Below are 15745 nucleotides of genomic sequence, written 5' to 3' on the forward strand. Positions count from 1 at the left end.
GTCTTGGTTCTGGTTCTGGTCTTGATCTTGGTCTTGGTTCTGGTTCTGGTTCTGGTCTTGGTTCTTGTTCTGGTCTTGATCTTGGTCTTGGTTCTGGTTCTGGTCTTGGTTCTGGTTCTGGTTCTGGTCTTGGTCTTGGTTCTGGTTCTGGTCTTGGTTCTGGTTCTGGTCTTGGTCTTGGTCTTGGTTCTGGTTCTGGTCTTGGTCTTGGTTCTGGTCTTGGTTCTGGTTCTGGTTCTGGTCATGGTTCTGGTTCTGGTTCTGGTCTTGGTTCTGGTCTTGGTTCTGGTTCTGGTCTTGGTTCTGGTTCTGGTTCTTGTCTTGGTCTTGGTTCTGGTTCTGGTCTTGGTCTTGGTTCTGGTTCTGGTCTTGGTTCTGGTTCTGGTCTTGGTCTTGGTTCTGGTTCTGGTCTTGGTGCTGGTCTTGGTTCTGGTTCTGGTCTTGGTTCTGGTTCTGGTCTTGGTCTTGGTTCTGGTCTTTGTTCTGGTTCTGGTCTTGGTCTTGGTCTTGGTCTTATTCTGGTGCTGGTTCTGGTCTTGGTCTTGTTCTGGTTCTGGTCTTGGTTCTGGTTCTGTTTCTGGTTTTGGTTCTGGTTCTGGTTCTGGTCTTGGTCTTGGTCTTGGTCTTGGTTCTGGTTCTGGTCTTGGTCTTGGTTCTGGTGCTGGTTCTGGTCTTGGTTCTGGTTCTCATTCTGGTCTTGGTTCTGGTTCTGGTTCTGGTCTTGGTCTTGGTTCTGGTTCTGGTCTTGGTTCTTGTTCTGGTCTTGGTCTTGGTTCTGGTTCTGGTCTTGGTCTTGGTTCTGGTCTTGGTTCTGGTTCTGGTCTTGGTTCTGGTTCTGGTCTTGGTTCTGGTTCTGGTCTTGGTCTTGGTCTTGGTTCTGGTTCTGGTCTTGGTTCTGGTTCTGGTTCTGGTCTTGGTTCTGGTTCTGGTCTTGATCTTGGTCTTGGTTCTGGTTCTGGTTCTGGTCTTGGTTCTTGTTCTGGTCTTGATCTTGGTCTTGGTTCTGGTTCTGGTCTTGGTTCTGGTTCTGGTTCTGGTCTTGGTCTTGGTTCTGGTTCTGGTCTTGGTTCTGGTTCTGGTCTTGGTCTTGGTCTTGGTTCTGGTTCTGGTCTTGGTCTTGGTTCTGGTCTTGGTTCTGGTTCTGGTTCTGGTCATGGTTCTGGTTCTGGTTCTGGTCTTGGTTCTGGTCTTGGTTCTGGTTCTGGTCTTGGTTCTGGTTCTGGTTCTTGTCTTGGTCTTGGTTCTGGTTCTGGTTCTGGTCTTGGTTCTGGTTCTGGTCTTGTTCTTGGTTCTGGTTCTGGTCTTGGTCTTGGTTCTGGTTCTGGTCTTGGTTCTGGTTCTGGTCTTGGTCTTGGTTCTGGTCTTTGTTCTGTTTCTGGTCTTGGTCTTGGTCTTGGTCTTATTCTGGTTCTGGTTCTGGTCTTGGTTCTGGTTCTGGTTCTGATGTTTGTCTTGGTCTTTGTCTTGGTTCTGGTCTTGGTTCTGGTTCTGATCTTGGTCTTGGTTCTGGTTCTGGTCTTGGTCTTGGTTCTGGTTCTGGTTCTGGTCTTGATCTTTGTCTTGTTCTGGTTCTGGTTTTGGTTCTGGTTCTGGTCTTGGTCTTGGTTTTGGTTATGGTCTTGGTCTTGGTCTTGGTTCTGGTTCTGGTCTTGATCTTGTTCTGGTTCTGGTCTTGGTTCTGGTTCTGGTTCTGGTTTTGGTTCTGGTTCTGGTTCTGGTCTTGGTCTTGGTCTTGGTTCTGGTTCTGGTCTTGGTCTTGGTTCTGGTTCTGGTTCTGGTCTTGGTTCTGGTTCTCATTCTGGTCTTGGTTCTGGTTCTGGTTCTGGTCTTGGTTCTGGTCTTGGTTCTGGTTCTGGTCTTGTTCTTGGTTCTGGTTCTGGTCTTGGTTCTGGTTCTGGTCTTGGTCTTGGTTCTGGTTCTGGTCTTGGTTCTGGTTCTAGTTCTGGTCTTGGTTCTGGTTCTGGTCTTGATCTTGGTTCTGGTTCTGGTCTTGGTTCTGGTTCTGGTTCTGGTCTTGGTCTTGGTTCTGGTTCTGGTCTTGGTTCTGGTTCTGGTCTTGGTCTTGGTCTTGGTTCTGGTTCTGGTCCTGGTCTTGGTTCTGGTCTTGGTTCTGGTTCTGGTTCTGGTCATGGTTCTGCTTCTGGTTCTGGTCTTGGTTCTGGTCTTGGTTCTGGTTCTGGTCTTGGTCTTGGTTCTGGTTCTGGTCTTGGTGCTGGTCTTGGTTCTGGTTCTGGTCTTGGTCTTGGTCTTGGTCTTATTCTGGTTCTGGTTCTGGTCTTGGTCTTGTTCTGGTTCTGGTCTTGGTTCTGGTTCTGTTTCTGGTTTTGGTTCTGGTTCTGGTTCTGGTCTTGGTCTTGGTCTTGGTCTTGGTTCTGGTTCTGGTCTTGGTCTTGGTTCTGGTGCTGGTTCTGGTCTTGGTTCTGGTTCTCATTCTGGTCTTGGTTCTGGTTCTGGTTCTGGTCTTGGTCTTGGTTCTGGTTCTGGTCTTGGTCTTGGTTCTGGTTCTGGTCTTGGTTCTTGTTCTGGTCTTGGTCTTGGTTCTTGTTCTGGTCTTGGTCTTGGTTCTGGTCTTGGTTCTGGTTCTGGTCTTGGTCTTGGTTCTGGTCTTGGTTCTGGTTCTGGTCTTGGTCTTGGTTTCTAGTCTTGGTTCTGGTTCTGGTCTTGGTTCTGGTTCTGGTCTTGATTCTGGTTCTGGTCTTGGTCTTGGTTCTGGTTCTGGGTCTGGTTCTGGTCTTGGTTCTGGTTCTAGTTCTGGTCTTGGTTCTGGTTCTGGTTCTGGTCTTGATCTTGGTCTTGGTTCTGGTTCTGGTCTTGGTTCTGGTTCTGGTTCTGGTTTTGGTTCTGGTTCTGGTCTTGGTCTTGGTCTTGGTTCTGGGTCTGGTCTTGGTCTTGGTTCTGGTTCTGGTTCTGGTTCTGGTCTTGGTACTGGTTCTCATTCTGGTCTTGGTTCTGGTTCTGGTTCTGGTCTTGGTCTTGGTTCTGGTTCTGGTCTTGGTTCTTGTTCTGGTCTTGGTCTTGGTTCTGGTTCTGGTCTTGGTCTTGGTTCTGGTCTTGGTTCTGGTTCTGGTCTTGGTTCTGGTTCTGGTTCTGGTCTTGGTTCTGGTTCTCGTTCTGGTCTTGGTTCTGGTTCTGGTCTTGATCTTGGTCTTGGTTCTGGTTCTGGTTCTGGTCTTGGTTCTGGTTCTGGTCTTGGTTCTGGTTCTGGTCCTGTTATTGGTTCTAGTTCTGGTTCTGGTCTTGGTTCTGGTTCTGGTCTTGGTCTTGGTTCTGGTCTTGGTTCTGGTCTTGGTTCTGGTTCTGGTCTTGGTCTTGGTTTCTAGTCTTGGTTCTGGTTCTGGTCTTGGTTCTGGTTCTGGTCTTGGTTCTGGTTCTGGTCTTGGTCTTGGTTCTGGTTCTGGGTCTGGTTCTGGTCTTGGTTCTGGTTCTAGTTCTGGTCTTGGTTCTGGTTCTGGTTCTGGTCTTGATCTTGGTCTTGGTTCTGGTTCTGGTCTTGGTTCTGGTTCTGGTTCTGGTCTTGGTTCTGGTTCTGGGTCTGGTTCTGGTCTTGGTTCTGGTTCTAGTTCTGGTCTTGGTTCTGGTTCTGGTCTTGATCTTGGTCTTGGTTCTGGTTCTGGTCTTGGTTCTGGTTCTGGTCTTGGTCTTGGTTCTGGTTCTGGTCTTGGTTCTGGTTCTGGTCTTGGTCTTGGTCTTGGTTCTGGTTCTGGTCTTGGTTCTGGTCTTGGTTCTGGTTCTGGTTCTGGTCATGGTTCTGGTTCTGGTTCTGGTCTTGGTTCTGGTCTTGGTTCTGGTTCTGGTCTTGGTTCTGGTTCTGGTCTTGGTTCTGGTTATGGTCTTGGGCTTGGTTCTGGTTCTGGTCTTGGTTCTGGTTCTGGTTCTTGTCTTGGTCTTGGTTCTGGTTCTGGTTCTGGTCTTGGTTCTGGTCTTGTTCTTGGTTCTGGCCATGGTTCTGGTTCTGGTCGTGGTCTTGGTTCTGGTCTTGGTTCTGGTTCTGGTCTTGGTTCTGGTTCTGGTTCTGGTCTTGGTTCTGGTTCTGTTTCTGGTCTTGGTTCTGGTTCTGGTCTTGGTTCTAGCCATGGTTCTGGTTCTGGTCGTGGTCTTGGTTCTGGTCTTGGTTCTGGTTCTGGTCTTGGTTCTGGTTCTGGTCTTGGTTCTGGTTCTGTTTCTGGTTCTGGTTCTGGTTCTGGTCTTGGTTCTGGTTCTGGTCTTGGTCTTGGTTCTGGTTCTGGTCTTGGTTCTGGTTCTGGTCTTGGTTGTGGTCTTGGTCTTGGTTCTGGTTCTCGTCTTATTCTTGTTTCTGGTTCTGGGCTTGGTTTTGGTTCTGGTTCTGGTTCTGGTCATGGTTCTGGTTCTGGTCTTGGTCTTGGTCTTGGTTCTGGTCTTGGTCTTGGTTCTGGTTCTGGTCTTGGTTCTGGTTCTGGTCTTGGTCTTGGTTCTGGTTCTGGTCTTGGTTCTGGTCTTGGTTCTGGTTCTGATCTTGGTTCTGGTTCTGGTCTTGGTCTTGGTTCTGGTCTTTGTTCTGGTTCTGGTCTTGGTCTTGCTCTTGTTCTGGTTCTGGTTCTGGTCTTGGTTCTGGTTCTGGTTCTGGTGTTTGTCTTGGTCTTTGTCTTGGTTCTGGTCTTGGTTCTGGTTCTGATCTTGGTCTTGGTTCTGGTTCTGGTTCTGGTCTTGGTTCTGGTCTTGTTCTTGGTTCTGGCCATGGTTCTGGTTCTGGTCGTGGTCTTGGTTCTGGTCTTGGTTCTGGTTCTGGTCTTGGTTCTGGTTCTGGTTCTGGTCTTGGTTCTGGTTCTGTTTCTGGTCTTGGTTCTGGTTCTGGTCTTGGTTCTAGCCATGGTTCTGGTTCTGGTCGTGGTCTTGGTTCTGGTCTTGGTTCTGGTTCTGGTCTTGGTTCTGGTTCTGGTCTTGGTTCTGGTTCTGTTTCTGGTCTTGGTTCTGGTTCTGGTCTTGGTTCTAGTTCTGGTTCTGGTCTTGGTACTGGTTCTGGTTCTGGTCATGGTTCTGGTTCTGGTTCTGGTTCTGGTCTTGGTTCTGGTTCTGGTCTTGGTCTTGGTTCTGGTTCTGGTCTTGGTTCTGGTTCTGGTCTTGGTTGTGGTCTTGGTCTTGGTCTTGGTTCTGGTTCTCGTCTTATTCTTGTTTCTGGTTCTGGGCTTGGTTTTGGTTCTGGTTCTGGTTCTGGTCTTGGTTCTGGTTCTGGTCTTGGTCTTGGTCTTGGTTCTGGTCTTGGTCTTGGTTCTGGTTCTGGTCTTGGTTCTGGTTCTGGTCTTGGTCTTGGTTCTGGTTCTGGTCTTGGTTCTGGTCTTGGTTCTGGTTCTGATCTTGGTTCTGGTTCTGGTCTTGGTCTTGGTTCTGGTCTTTGTTCTGGTTCTGGTCTTGGTCTTGGTCTTGTTCTGGTTCTGGTTCTGGTCTTGGTTCTGGTTCTGGTTCTGGTGTTTGTCTTGGTCTTTGTCTTGGTTCTGGTCTTGGTTCTGGTTCTGATCTTGGTCTTGGTTCTGGTTCTGGTCTTGGTCTTGGTTCTGGTTCTGGTTCTAGTCTTGATCTTGGTCTTGTTCTGGTTCTGGTTTTGGTTCTGGTTCTGGTCTTGGTCTTGGTCTTGGTTCTGGTTCTGGTTCTGGTCTTGATCTTGTTCTGGTTCTGGTCTTGGTTCTGGTTCTGGTTCTGGTTTTGGTTCTGGTTCTGGTCTTGGTCTTGGTCTTGGTTCTGGTTCTGGTTCTGGTCTTGGTTCTGGTTCTCATTCTGGTCTTGGTTCTGGTTCTGGTTCTGGTCTTGGTCTTGGTTCTGGTTCTGGTCTTGGTTCTTGTTCTGGTCTTGGTCTTGGTTCTGGTCTTAGTCTTGGTTCTGGTCTTGGTTCTGGTTCTGGTCTTGGTTCTGGTTCTGGTCTTGGTTCTGGTTCTGGTCTTGGTCTTGGTTCTGGTTCTGGTCTTGGTTCTGGTTCTGGTTCTGGTCTTGGTTCTGGTTCTCGTTCTGGTCTTGGTCTTGGTCTTGATTCTGGTTCTGGTCTTGGTTCTGGTTCTGGTCTTGGTCTTGGTTCTGGTTCTGGTTCTGGTCTTGGTTCTGGTTCTGGTCTTGGATCTGGTTCTGGTCTTTGTTATGGTTCTGGTATTGGTCTTGGTTCTGGTTTTAGTTCTGGTCTTGGTTCTGGTTCTGGTCTTGATCTTGGTCTTGGTTCTGGTTCTGGTCTTGGTTCTGGTTTTAGTTCTGGTCTTGGTTCTGGTTCTGGTCTTGATCTTGGTCTTGTTCTGGTTCTGGTCTTGGTCTGGGTACTGGTTCTGGTTCTGGTCATGGTTCTGGTTCTTGTTCTGGTCTTGGTTCTGGTTCTGGTCTTGGTCGTGGTCTTGGTCTGGTTCTGGTCTTGGTCTTGGTTCTGGTTCTGGTTCTGGTTCTGGTCTTGGTTCTGGTTCTGTTCTTGGTCTTGGTTCTGGTTCTGGTCTTGGTCTTGGTTCTTGTTCTGGTCTTGGTTCTGGTTCTGGTCTTGGTTCTGGTTCTGGTTCTGGTCTTGGTTCTGGTTCTGGTCTTGGTTCTGGTTCTGGTCTTGGTCTTGGTTCTGGTTCTGGTCTTGGTTCTGGTTCTGGTTCTTGTCTTGGTCTTGGTTCTGGTTCTGGTTCTGGTCTTGGTTCTGGTTCTGGTCTTGTTCTTGGTTCTGGCCATGGTTCTGGTTCCTAGTCGTGGTCTTGGTTCAGGTCTTGGTTCTGGTTCTGGTCTTGGTCTTGGTTCTAGTTCTGGTTCTGGTTCTGGTCTTGGTCTTGGTACTGGTTCTGGTTCTGGTCTTGGTCTTGATTCTGGTTCTGGTTCTGGTCTTGGTTCTGGTTCTGGTCTTGGTTCTGGTTCTGGTTCTGGTCTTGGTCTTGGTTCTGGTTCTGGTTCTGGTCTTGGTCTTGGTTCTGGTTCTGGTCTTGGTCTTGGTCTTGGTTCTGGTTCTGGTCTTGGTTCTGGTCTTGGTTCTGGTTCTTGTCTTGGTCTTGGTCTTGGTCTTGGTTCTGGTTCTGGTTCTGGTCTTGGTTCTGGTTCTGGTCTTGGTCTTGGTTCTGGTTCTGGTCTTGGTTCTGGTCTTGGACCGTGTTCCCAACAGAAGGGGGCAATCCCGTGACAAAATCCAGGGCCAGATGCGACCAAGGTCGCCGAGGAATAGGTAGGGGGTGAAGAAGCCCAGAGCTGGGCCGATTGGTACTTTTGTTCTGAGCACAAACAGTACATGCGGCAACGGCAACAAACCTCCGGGTATCTTCTCCCATGGCAAGCCACCAAAATCGTCTGCACTGTAGCGCCATAGTATGAGCAACGCCAGGGTGACAAGCTATCTTGCTGGCGTGGGACCACTGAAGAACTTAACGGACCTCAGGCACAAACAACCGACCGGGTGGACGGGGTTTCTGGTTCTGAAGGGCCGCCATCACATCCTCCTCAATCCTCCATGTAACGGCTCCCACGACAAGGTTCTGGGAAGAATTCAGTCTTGGCCCCACTCTCATCCGTCTTGAGAACATCCGGGACAAGGCGTCTTTGGTTCTTCGACCCAGGTCGGAACGTCAGGGGTCTTGAAGCGTCCAAAAACAAAGCCCACCTGGCCTGACGGGAGTTGAGACGTTTAGCCGATTGCACGTAAGCCAGATTCTTGTGGTCAGTCCAGACCACAAACGGTTGCTCCGCTCCCTCCAACCAGTGACGCCACTCCTCCAAGGCAAGCTTCACAGCGAGAAGCTCCCAGTTACCCACATCGTAGTTTCTCTCAGCTGGTGAAAGACGACAAGAGTAGAAGGCGCAGGGTTTACCGTCAGTGGAGCTACGCTGGGACAGGATGGCGCCCACTCCCACATCAGACGCGTCCACCTCAACAACAAACTGACGGGAAGTGTCAGGTTGAGAGAGAATCGGCACGTTGGTGAATCGGCTCTTCAAGTTCAGAAATGCACCTGAATCGATGAAAGCGTTAATCGCTAAACTCTGATTCTTATTTATGAGGGTAGCAGGAAAACGAGGTCTGACAGGGCTCTTGAGAGGTTGAAACTGGCTCGCTAACAAACCTCCCAAACTTAACGAGCCGAGCAGTTTAACGGGCGCTGAGGACAAACGGAGATGTAATGTCCCGAACTACCACAGTCTAGAGGCAGCTGTTGGTCTCACGTCTACGTTGGCGCTCGTCCTTAGTTAACCCGTGCCGCCCCACTTGCATAGGTTCAGGATCTGGCGGCAGGACTCCTCCACTAATCCCGTGTGAAGGAAAATGGTTCTGGTCCACTTCCTGACCCGAATGGTAACCGAGTCTCAGATTGATTAGATGGACCCCACTGCTTCTCCCTCCTTCTCTCTCGGACTCTATTATCTACCCGAATAGCTAAGGTGACCAAACTATCTAGGTCACTAGGCTCTGGATAGGAGATCAGCTCGTCTTGAGTTGCTCGACAACCCCTGGTAAAAAACCGCTTGTAGTGATTCCTCATTCCAACCACTCTCCACAGCCAATGTCCTGAATTCTATCACAAAGTCTGCCACACTGCGAGCTCCTTGGCGAAGAGAGAACAAACGTTTAGCTGCGTCCTTACCTCGGACTGGATGGTCAAAAAGCTTTCTCATCTCTGCCGTGAAACCCTGGTATGACGTCATGCATGTGTCCCGTCGTTCCCAAACAGCTGAAGCCCATTCCAGAGCTCTACCACGCAGCAGCTCAATAACAAAAGCTATCCTAGCCTTATCTGTGGCGTAAGAGTAGGGCTGCAGATCAAAAACCAACCCACACTGTAAAAGAAATGAACGGCATCCTCCCAGATCTCCCTCGTACTTCTCCGGTGGCGGAACCTTGGGCTCACGGAAGGAAACCGCACCAGACACGGCAGATGAGATGGGTGAAACAGGTGGTGAATGAATCGCCGGCAAACTGAGCTGATCTTGGATTTGTGTCAAGCTAGCAGATAAGTTCTGGATTGAACCCGCTATCTCCTGTAGCGCCGTCTTGTGTTGTCCCAATGTCTTCCCCTGCTGGGTAATGGCATGGCAAACGGAGTCCAGGTCCGCTGGGTTCATCCTTGGCCGGATCGTTCTGTCACGTTCTTTCAAAATCGAACCCAGAAGCAGACCAGGACAAGGAGAGTAGGAAGAAGGTGAGTATTTATTTACAAGTGAATGTGAATGGGTAGATATATCCAGGTGGCGTAGCGGGCAGCGGTGGTGAGTTGATGGGAGTAAATAGGTGGATCCAATGGGGTAGCGGAATCCTCCGACGACCAGGCGGGAATGGGGTAAATGATCCGGGTGAGTAACTGAAGACAGAACAAACGGAGGTAAGTTTAAGGCAAGCAATACGTAAAAAACAACAAAACAAAATCTATCCAACTTGAGGCTGATACTATGGCACAACATACTGTTCATGGCTAACGATCCGGCAGGGAATGGATGTCAGGTCAGAGCGTTTGAAGGGGAGAGGTGATGATCAGGACAGGTGTGCAGATTACTGATGGGATACAGGTGCGGGTGAACATCGATCTCCCAACAAGCTAATTCGCCCGGCAACCAGACAGGGTGCGTTCCAAGACACCGGAAACACACTCCAGGACAGAAACACAGGCAAACACAGACTCAGGAAGCGGGATTCGTGACAAAAAAGATTTGGCATTGGTCCTCAGATCCTCAAAAGGTTATACAGCTGCACCATCGAGAGCATCTTGACTGGTTGGCAACTGCTTGCCTCCGACCGCAAGGGTAGTGTGTACGGCCAGTACATCACTGGGGCCAAGCCTTGCGCCATCCAGGACCTCTAAACCAGGTTGTGTCAGAGGAAGGCCCTAAAAATGGTCAAAGACTCCAGCCACCCTAGTCATAGACTGTTCTCTCTGCTACCGCACGGGTTAGCAATCAATGTTCCCTCAAACATTTTTTGGCACTGAGCAGGTCTGCTGAGCACTTGAAGGTTGGAAAATTCTGTGCAACTTCCAGCGCGCATTTCCTGTGAACACTGAGGCTGTACCTGCTTTAAGTTACAGTTTTAACAGTGACCAAGTAGGCTACTGTGGCTATTTGATCGTAATGTGGGCCTACCAGTGGCCTACCATAAAAAGCAATAGAGGAAAAGCATCCCATAGCATTTTAACATAGAAACAGCTGTTCTATCATTCAACCATCATTATGTGGTGTTCAATGTAGGCCTAAATTCCATGAGACTTTGAAAAAGACATGCAGGGCTTGACAATAACCTGTTCATCCACTTGTCCTTCAGACAAGGTGACTGAAAATAAAATGCTTTTTGTATTCCCATACCATTATTACAGAGAATCAGACAAATTGTGCTACCCTCTGCCTATTGGCCACATAGCTTACTCATGCCTCTCTCAAAATATAACACTGCCCATTTAAGACAAAAAAAAGCTTCTAGACATCGCTTTTCAAAGATGTCTAGAACTGGACACGTTTTGTGTTCTTGTAGGAAGCAATCACTCCCCTATTGCTGACTACAAATGATATATAACTGGGCTAATAACTCCCTAACTAGAAAAGGATATTAACTAAATGTACACACGTGGTTACATGCAGCTCTCACTTTGATCTCAAAACAAGTCCAGTTCAAAGTAAATGGTACAGATCCATATATGGCAATGGTCTATTTGCATATAGGTCTACAGCAGCCCTGAATGGTATTTAAAAAAAATGATATATAAAAAAATTGAGGTAGACTATATGATAACACTAGTAATAGATCCATTGTTGTATTACTTGTGAGGCACAGCTGAGTGAGCATACATTTAAATCATTTTATTTTTATTTTACTGGGCTTGCATCTGATGGTCAGTCTCAGCGGAGGGAGAGAGCAGCAGACTGAGGGTCCACCTCTCAACATTCCCCAACTGACACTGACCAAAAAGGGACACCGTCTTCCAGCTGATGGCGTAACTCGAGTCGCACAACATTATTTCTGCCTCATGCACAAAACATAAGAACATGAAGAATGGTCAGTGGCGATCTAAAGAATAATAATGGCATTATGGGTTGTTATTTTGTGATGTCCTTAAAAATGTCATAAATGAAATACTGTAACTTGAAAGGTATATAACACTACATGTACGGCGTCTCCATCCTCTACATTGTATATGAAATATGAACAATTATGAAAGTATTTTGATAATATATGAATGTGATATTAGGAGCCATAATAGAATTTGTCTCCTATAAACTTTGCACAGTAAGTAGCCAAATCCCATGTGACGTCAGAGCGTGTCAGCCTAACGGAACCATCCCTGTTGACCAGAGTGCAAAAAAGGATTGGTAAAGAAATGAACATTTAGACCAGTACAACTCTTCTCAAATCACTGTATTCTACTACTTTCATCACTAATGGGAACTGTCGGCATGGCTGGCTAGCCAATCTTCCAAGGAGCATCTTCCAGAGTGAACAACAGTAGAAGACGGGGGAGGGGGACCCCTTTTGAACAATCAGAGCCTTACAAGCGTGCCGCTGAAAGGCCCAACACTCTTCCTAAGGAGAGCTGGTTCTGACAGAGATCCACTGCGAACAAAGGAATTCACATGTAAATACATTCATGATTTCTTACTCCAAACGGGCGGCGGTTCGTGTGCAAACTAGGAATGCCTTGGAGATCCACCAGTTAATCGCAATTAACCGGTTGGTGACCACTGTTCTAGAAAGTTGAGTGAAGTTCAATTTTGTGCTTCTCTGTGTGGGCTGATGTTTCTTCAGTGCAGCAGTCCTGGGGGAGCTGCACAGAAGTCTCTGGACTACTGTACGCCCGTGCCCGCGTGCAGTTTAGAGGGAACATTGTTATTCATAATTTGTAGAGTGGCTTTATTTGCCCTCATTATGTTTTTTCACTATTCTGAATGTCTGAAGAATCCATATGTTGTTCAGAAATATGAAAACAGAAATACTGTACATTTTGAACTCTTATTATGGCGGTGATTTGCCAAAAATATGAACACAGAAATACTGGAAATTTTGAATTCTTATGGAGAAGAAAGTGTTGCTTGGTATTCCCCCTCAAAATAATAAATATTTTGTTAGTAGAGACCCTATTGAGTATTTTCCACCCCGCTTAAACTGAGACAGGTAGTAAGGTTCCCTCTCTACAGTGCTATATTTTTACCGTATAGCGCAAAGGAGGTTGGTGACACCTTAATTGGGGAGAACCGGCTTGTGGTAATGGCTGGAGTGGAATTAATAGAATGGTATCAAATACATCAAACACATGGATGGCCCTTCCATTTGCTCCGTTCCGGCCATTACTAAGAGCCGTTCTCCCCTCAGCAGCCTCCTGTGGTATAGTGTCCCGGTGCCCATGCAACCTATTTGACCACAGTAAAAAAGTCCACTTGCTATGACCTAACTTTTTGTTAAAACTCCCCTGTGGGGACACTAGTGAGTAGACAGGATCCTGGTTTTACGGACACAACCAATAATTTCTTCTGGACAATGCAATTGGTTTGTGCAATACAACAAAAATACGATGAGACTTTCTAAACATTACATTTAAAAATTGCATCCTTGAACAAAAGTACCAGTAAATAAACAGGAATCATACAATCAATATGATTGTAATTGTATCTTATTTTTTTTTCACCAGAAGGCTATTATGCTCTTGACATTCATTTACATATGCTCCAACCATTTCTCTCTGCTCTACCTTATATTCTTTATCTTATATAAAGTAGCAATTCTCTTTCATTTAGATTTTCCCCACTGTAGTTATAATTTGTTTTTACATAAATTATGCACGTTGCAAAGCTGCAAAAAAATATTGATTTCGTGTCATACACATAACGTTTTTACAACGGACCTTTATTTTGAAGGCAAAACCCCAAAACCGGAAGTCTTAATGTGGTTAGGATCCAGCTAGTGTTGCTTCAGGGAAGCTAATGCCAAAGACAGTACAGTATTGTCAAAGACGGAACAATGAGACAGATATTTCACCGGATGTATAAATGTGAAGCATCCGCTTGGTGTTTCCACTCACATGGTAGTGAGAGGAAGCACAGTAGCCGGCGGTGGGAGAGGATGGAACAGATGGATTTTAGCCGATATTCTACAAATGTTCTCATAGGTGAAACATTTGATCTCAAAATAAAGTCTGGTTGTAGTCAACCAGTTTGCAAATCTGACAAATACGAGTTCAGAACTCGTGAACGCGGCATTAGAAGATAGGGTAAAACTGCTTCTACAATAGAAATCCCCGATCACACTTGTAGGCGATGTCATGGCAAGATTGGGTAGCACAGCTCATGAGTAGACACACGTCATTGGGTCTGTCTCACTCCGAGCTGCGCAGGCCATCAAATCAAAGGCAATCTGATATTAAGACAAAAATAGAAACGTGTCAGTTTGTCACTTTCACGAGGTTGAAGTAATAACATGTTCAACTACTTAAGACATTGGCTCGAATCTAGTTTGTGCCTTTAGATTGAGAGAAAATTAACCAAAAGGGAGAATATTTCACTTCTCATTGACTTTTCAAACCCGGGCCTGGTCTGTTTCGCAGGCCTCTGCTTTTAGAAACGCCGTGCTAATCAGCATCTCGTCAGCAATCTTGTCTGCAACACAAAGCATTTTTTATTTTATTTAAGTGCCCCACTTAATAGTAGAAAAGTGTCAATAACCTGTATTTATTCATGATATGTGAAATATAATTGTCTAAACAGATCGGAACCCTGGCCCATTGATCCTATTGCATGAGAGTCGAGTAAGTCAGGAATTGTGGTGGCCTTTTCCTTTAAACTGTTTATTTCACAAAATCCTAAATTGTCAGGGGCAATTAAACTTTAAAAAAACAATTAAACTGTTCTGTTGTGTGCAACAGAATATATATTTAAAAATTGAGTTGGAGGACTGTTTTTCCTAAAGAGAGGTAGTACTTATATATATATATATATATTTTATACACACACACACCAGTCAAAAGTTTGGACACGCCTACTCATTCAAGGGTTTTTATTTTTACTGCTTTATACATTGTAGAATAGTGAAGACATCAACACTTAGAAAAAAACAAATATGGAATCATGTAGTAACCAAAAAAGTGTTAAACAAATCAAAATCCATTCTCTGTATTTGAGATTCTTCAAAGCAGCCACCCTTTGCCTTGATGACAACTTTGCACACTCTCTGGCTTTCTCTCAACCAGCTTCATGAGGTAGTCACCTGGAATGAAATTCAATTAACAGGCGTGCATTGTTAAAATTTAAAATTTATTTTTTGAACATTCCTTCTTAATGCATTAGAGCGATTCAGTGGTGTTGTGACAAGGTAGAGGGGTATACAGAAGATAGCCCTATCTGGTAAAAGAACAAGTCCATATAATGTCAAGAACAGCTCAAATAAGCAAAGAGAAATGACACTCCATCATTACTTTAAGACGTGAAGGTCAGTCAATCTGGAAAATTTAAAAAACAGTCTCAAAAATCATCAAGAGCTATGGTGAAACTGGCTCTCATGAGGACCTCCGCAGGAAAGGAAGACCGAGAGTTACCTCTGCTGCAGAGGATAAGTTAATTAGAGTTGCCAGCCTCAGAAATTGTAGCCCAAATAAATGCGTCACAGAGTTCAAGTAACAGACACATCTCAACATCAACTGTTCAGAGGAGACTATGTGAATTAGGCCTTCATGGTTAAATTGCTGCAAAAAAACACCACTAAAGAAAACCGTAAGAAGAAGAGACTTGTTTTGACCAAGAAACATGAGCAATGGACATTAGACCGGTGGAAATCTGTCCTTTGGTCAGATGAGTCCAAATTTGAGATTTTTGGTTCCAACCGCCGCATTTTTGTGAGACGCAGAGTAGGTGAACGGGTGATCTCTGCATGTGTGGTTCCCACTGTGAAGCATGGAGGAGGATGTGTGATAGTGTCACCAGCAAAGCAGACCCACACCATCAGTGATGTATTTAGAATTCAAGGCACACTTAACCAGCATGGCTACCACAGCATTCTGCAGCGGTACGCCATCCCATCTGGTTTGCGCTTAGTGGGACTATCATTTGTTTTTCAACAGGACAATGACCCAACACACCTCCAGGCTGTGTAAGGGCCATTTGACCAAGAAGGAGAGTGATGGAGTGCTGCATCAGATGACCTGGCCTCCACAATCACCCGACCTCAACCCAATTGAGATGGTTTGGGATGAGTTGGACCGCAGAGTGAAGGAAAAGCAGCCAACAAGCACTCAGCTTGTGGGAACTCCTTCAAGACTGTTGGAAAAGCATTCTAGGTGAAGCTGGTTGAGAGAATACCAAGAGTGTGCAAAGCTGTCATCAAGGAAAAGGGTGGCTACTTTGAAGAATACCAAAACATTTCCGCAGCATTAAAGGTCCCCAAGAACACTGTGGCCTCCATCATTCTTAAATGGAAGAAGATTGGAACCACAAACTCTTCCTAGGGCTGGCAGCCCGGCCAAACTGAGCAATATGGGTAGAAGGGCCTTGGTCAGGGAGGTGACTCTGACAGAGCTCCAGAGTTCCTCTGTGAAGATGTGAGAACCTTCCAGAAGGACATCCATCTCTGCAGCACTCCACCAACCAGGCCTTTATGGTAGAAGCCACTCCTCAGTAAAAAGGCACAACAGGAGTTTGCCAAAAGGCCCCCGAAAGACGCTCAGACTATAAGAAACAAGATTCTCTGGTCTGATGAAAACAAGATTGAACTTTGGCCTGAATGCCAAGATTCACGTCTGGAGGAAACGTGGCACCATCCCTACGGTGAAGCATGGTGGTGGCAGCATCATGCTGTGGGGATTTTTTCAGCAGCAGGTACTGGGAGACT

The 15745-nt window shown here is 46.4% G+C and overlaps 1 protein-coding gene and 1 pseudogene across 1 annotated transcript; one reads left to right on the forward strand and one right to left on the reverse strand.

Moving 5' to 3' along the window:
• Positions 1-615: 615 nt before the first annotated feature.
• LOC135574786 (fibroin heavy chain-like) lies at positions 616-9746 on the forward strand (the record flags this gene model as incomplete). Its single annotated transcript, XM_065026985.1, has 4 exons — positions 616-1189; positions 3410-3799; positions 6675-6901; positions 9612-9746. Coding segments are annotated over 4 exons (1326 nt in total), but the record flags the coding sequence as incomplete, so codon positions are not given.
• LOC135574631 (cell surface glycoprotein 1-like) lies at positions 4646-6277 on the reverse strand (annotated as a pseudogene).
• Positions 9747-15745: the final 5999 nt, after the last annotated feature.

The sequence above is a fragment of the Oncorhynchus nerka genome, linkage group LG13, assembly GCF_034236695.1.
Source record: "Oncorhynchus nerka isolate Pitt River linkage group LG13, Oner_Uvic_2.0, whole genome shotgun sequence".
Taxonomy (NCBI): domain Eukaryota; kingdom Metazoa; phylum Chordata; class Actinopteri; order Salmoniformes; family Salmonidae; genus Oncorhynchus; species Oncorhynchus nerka.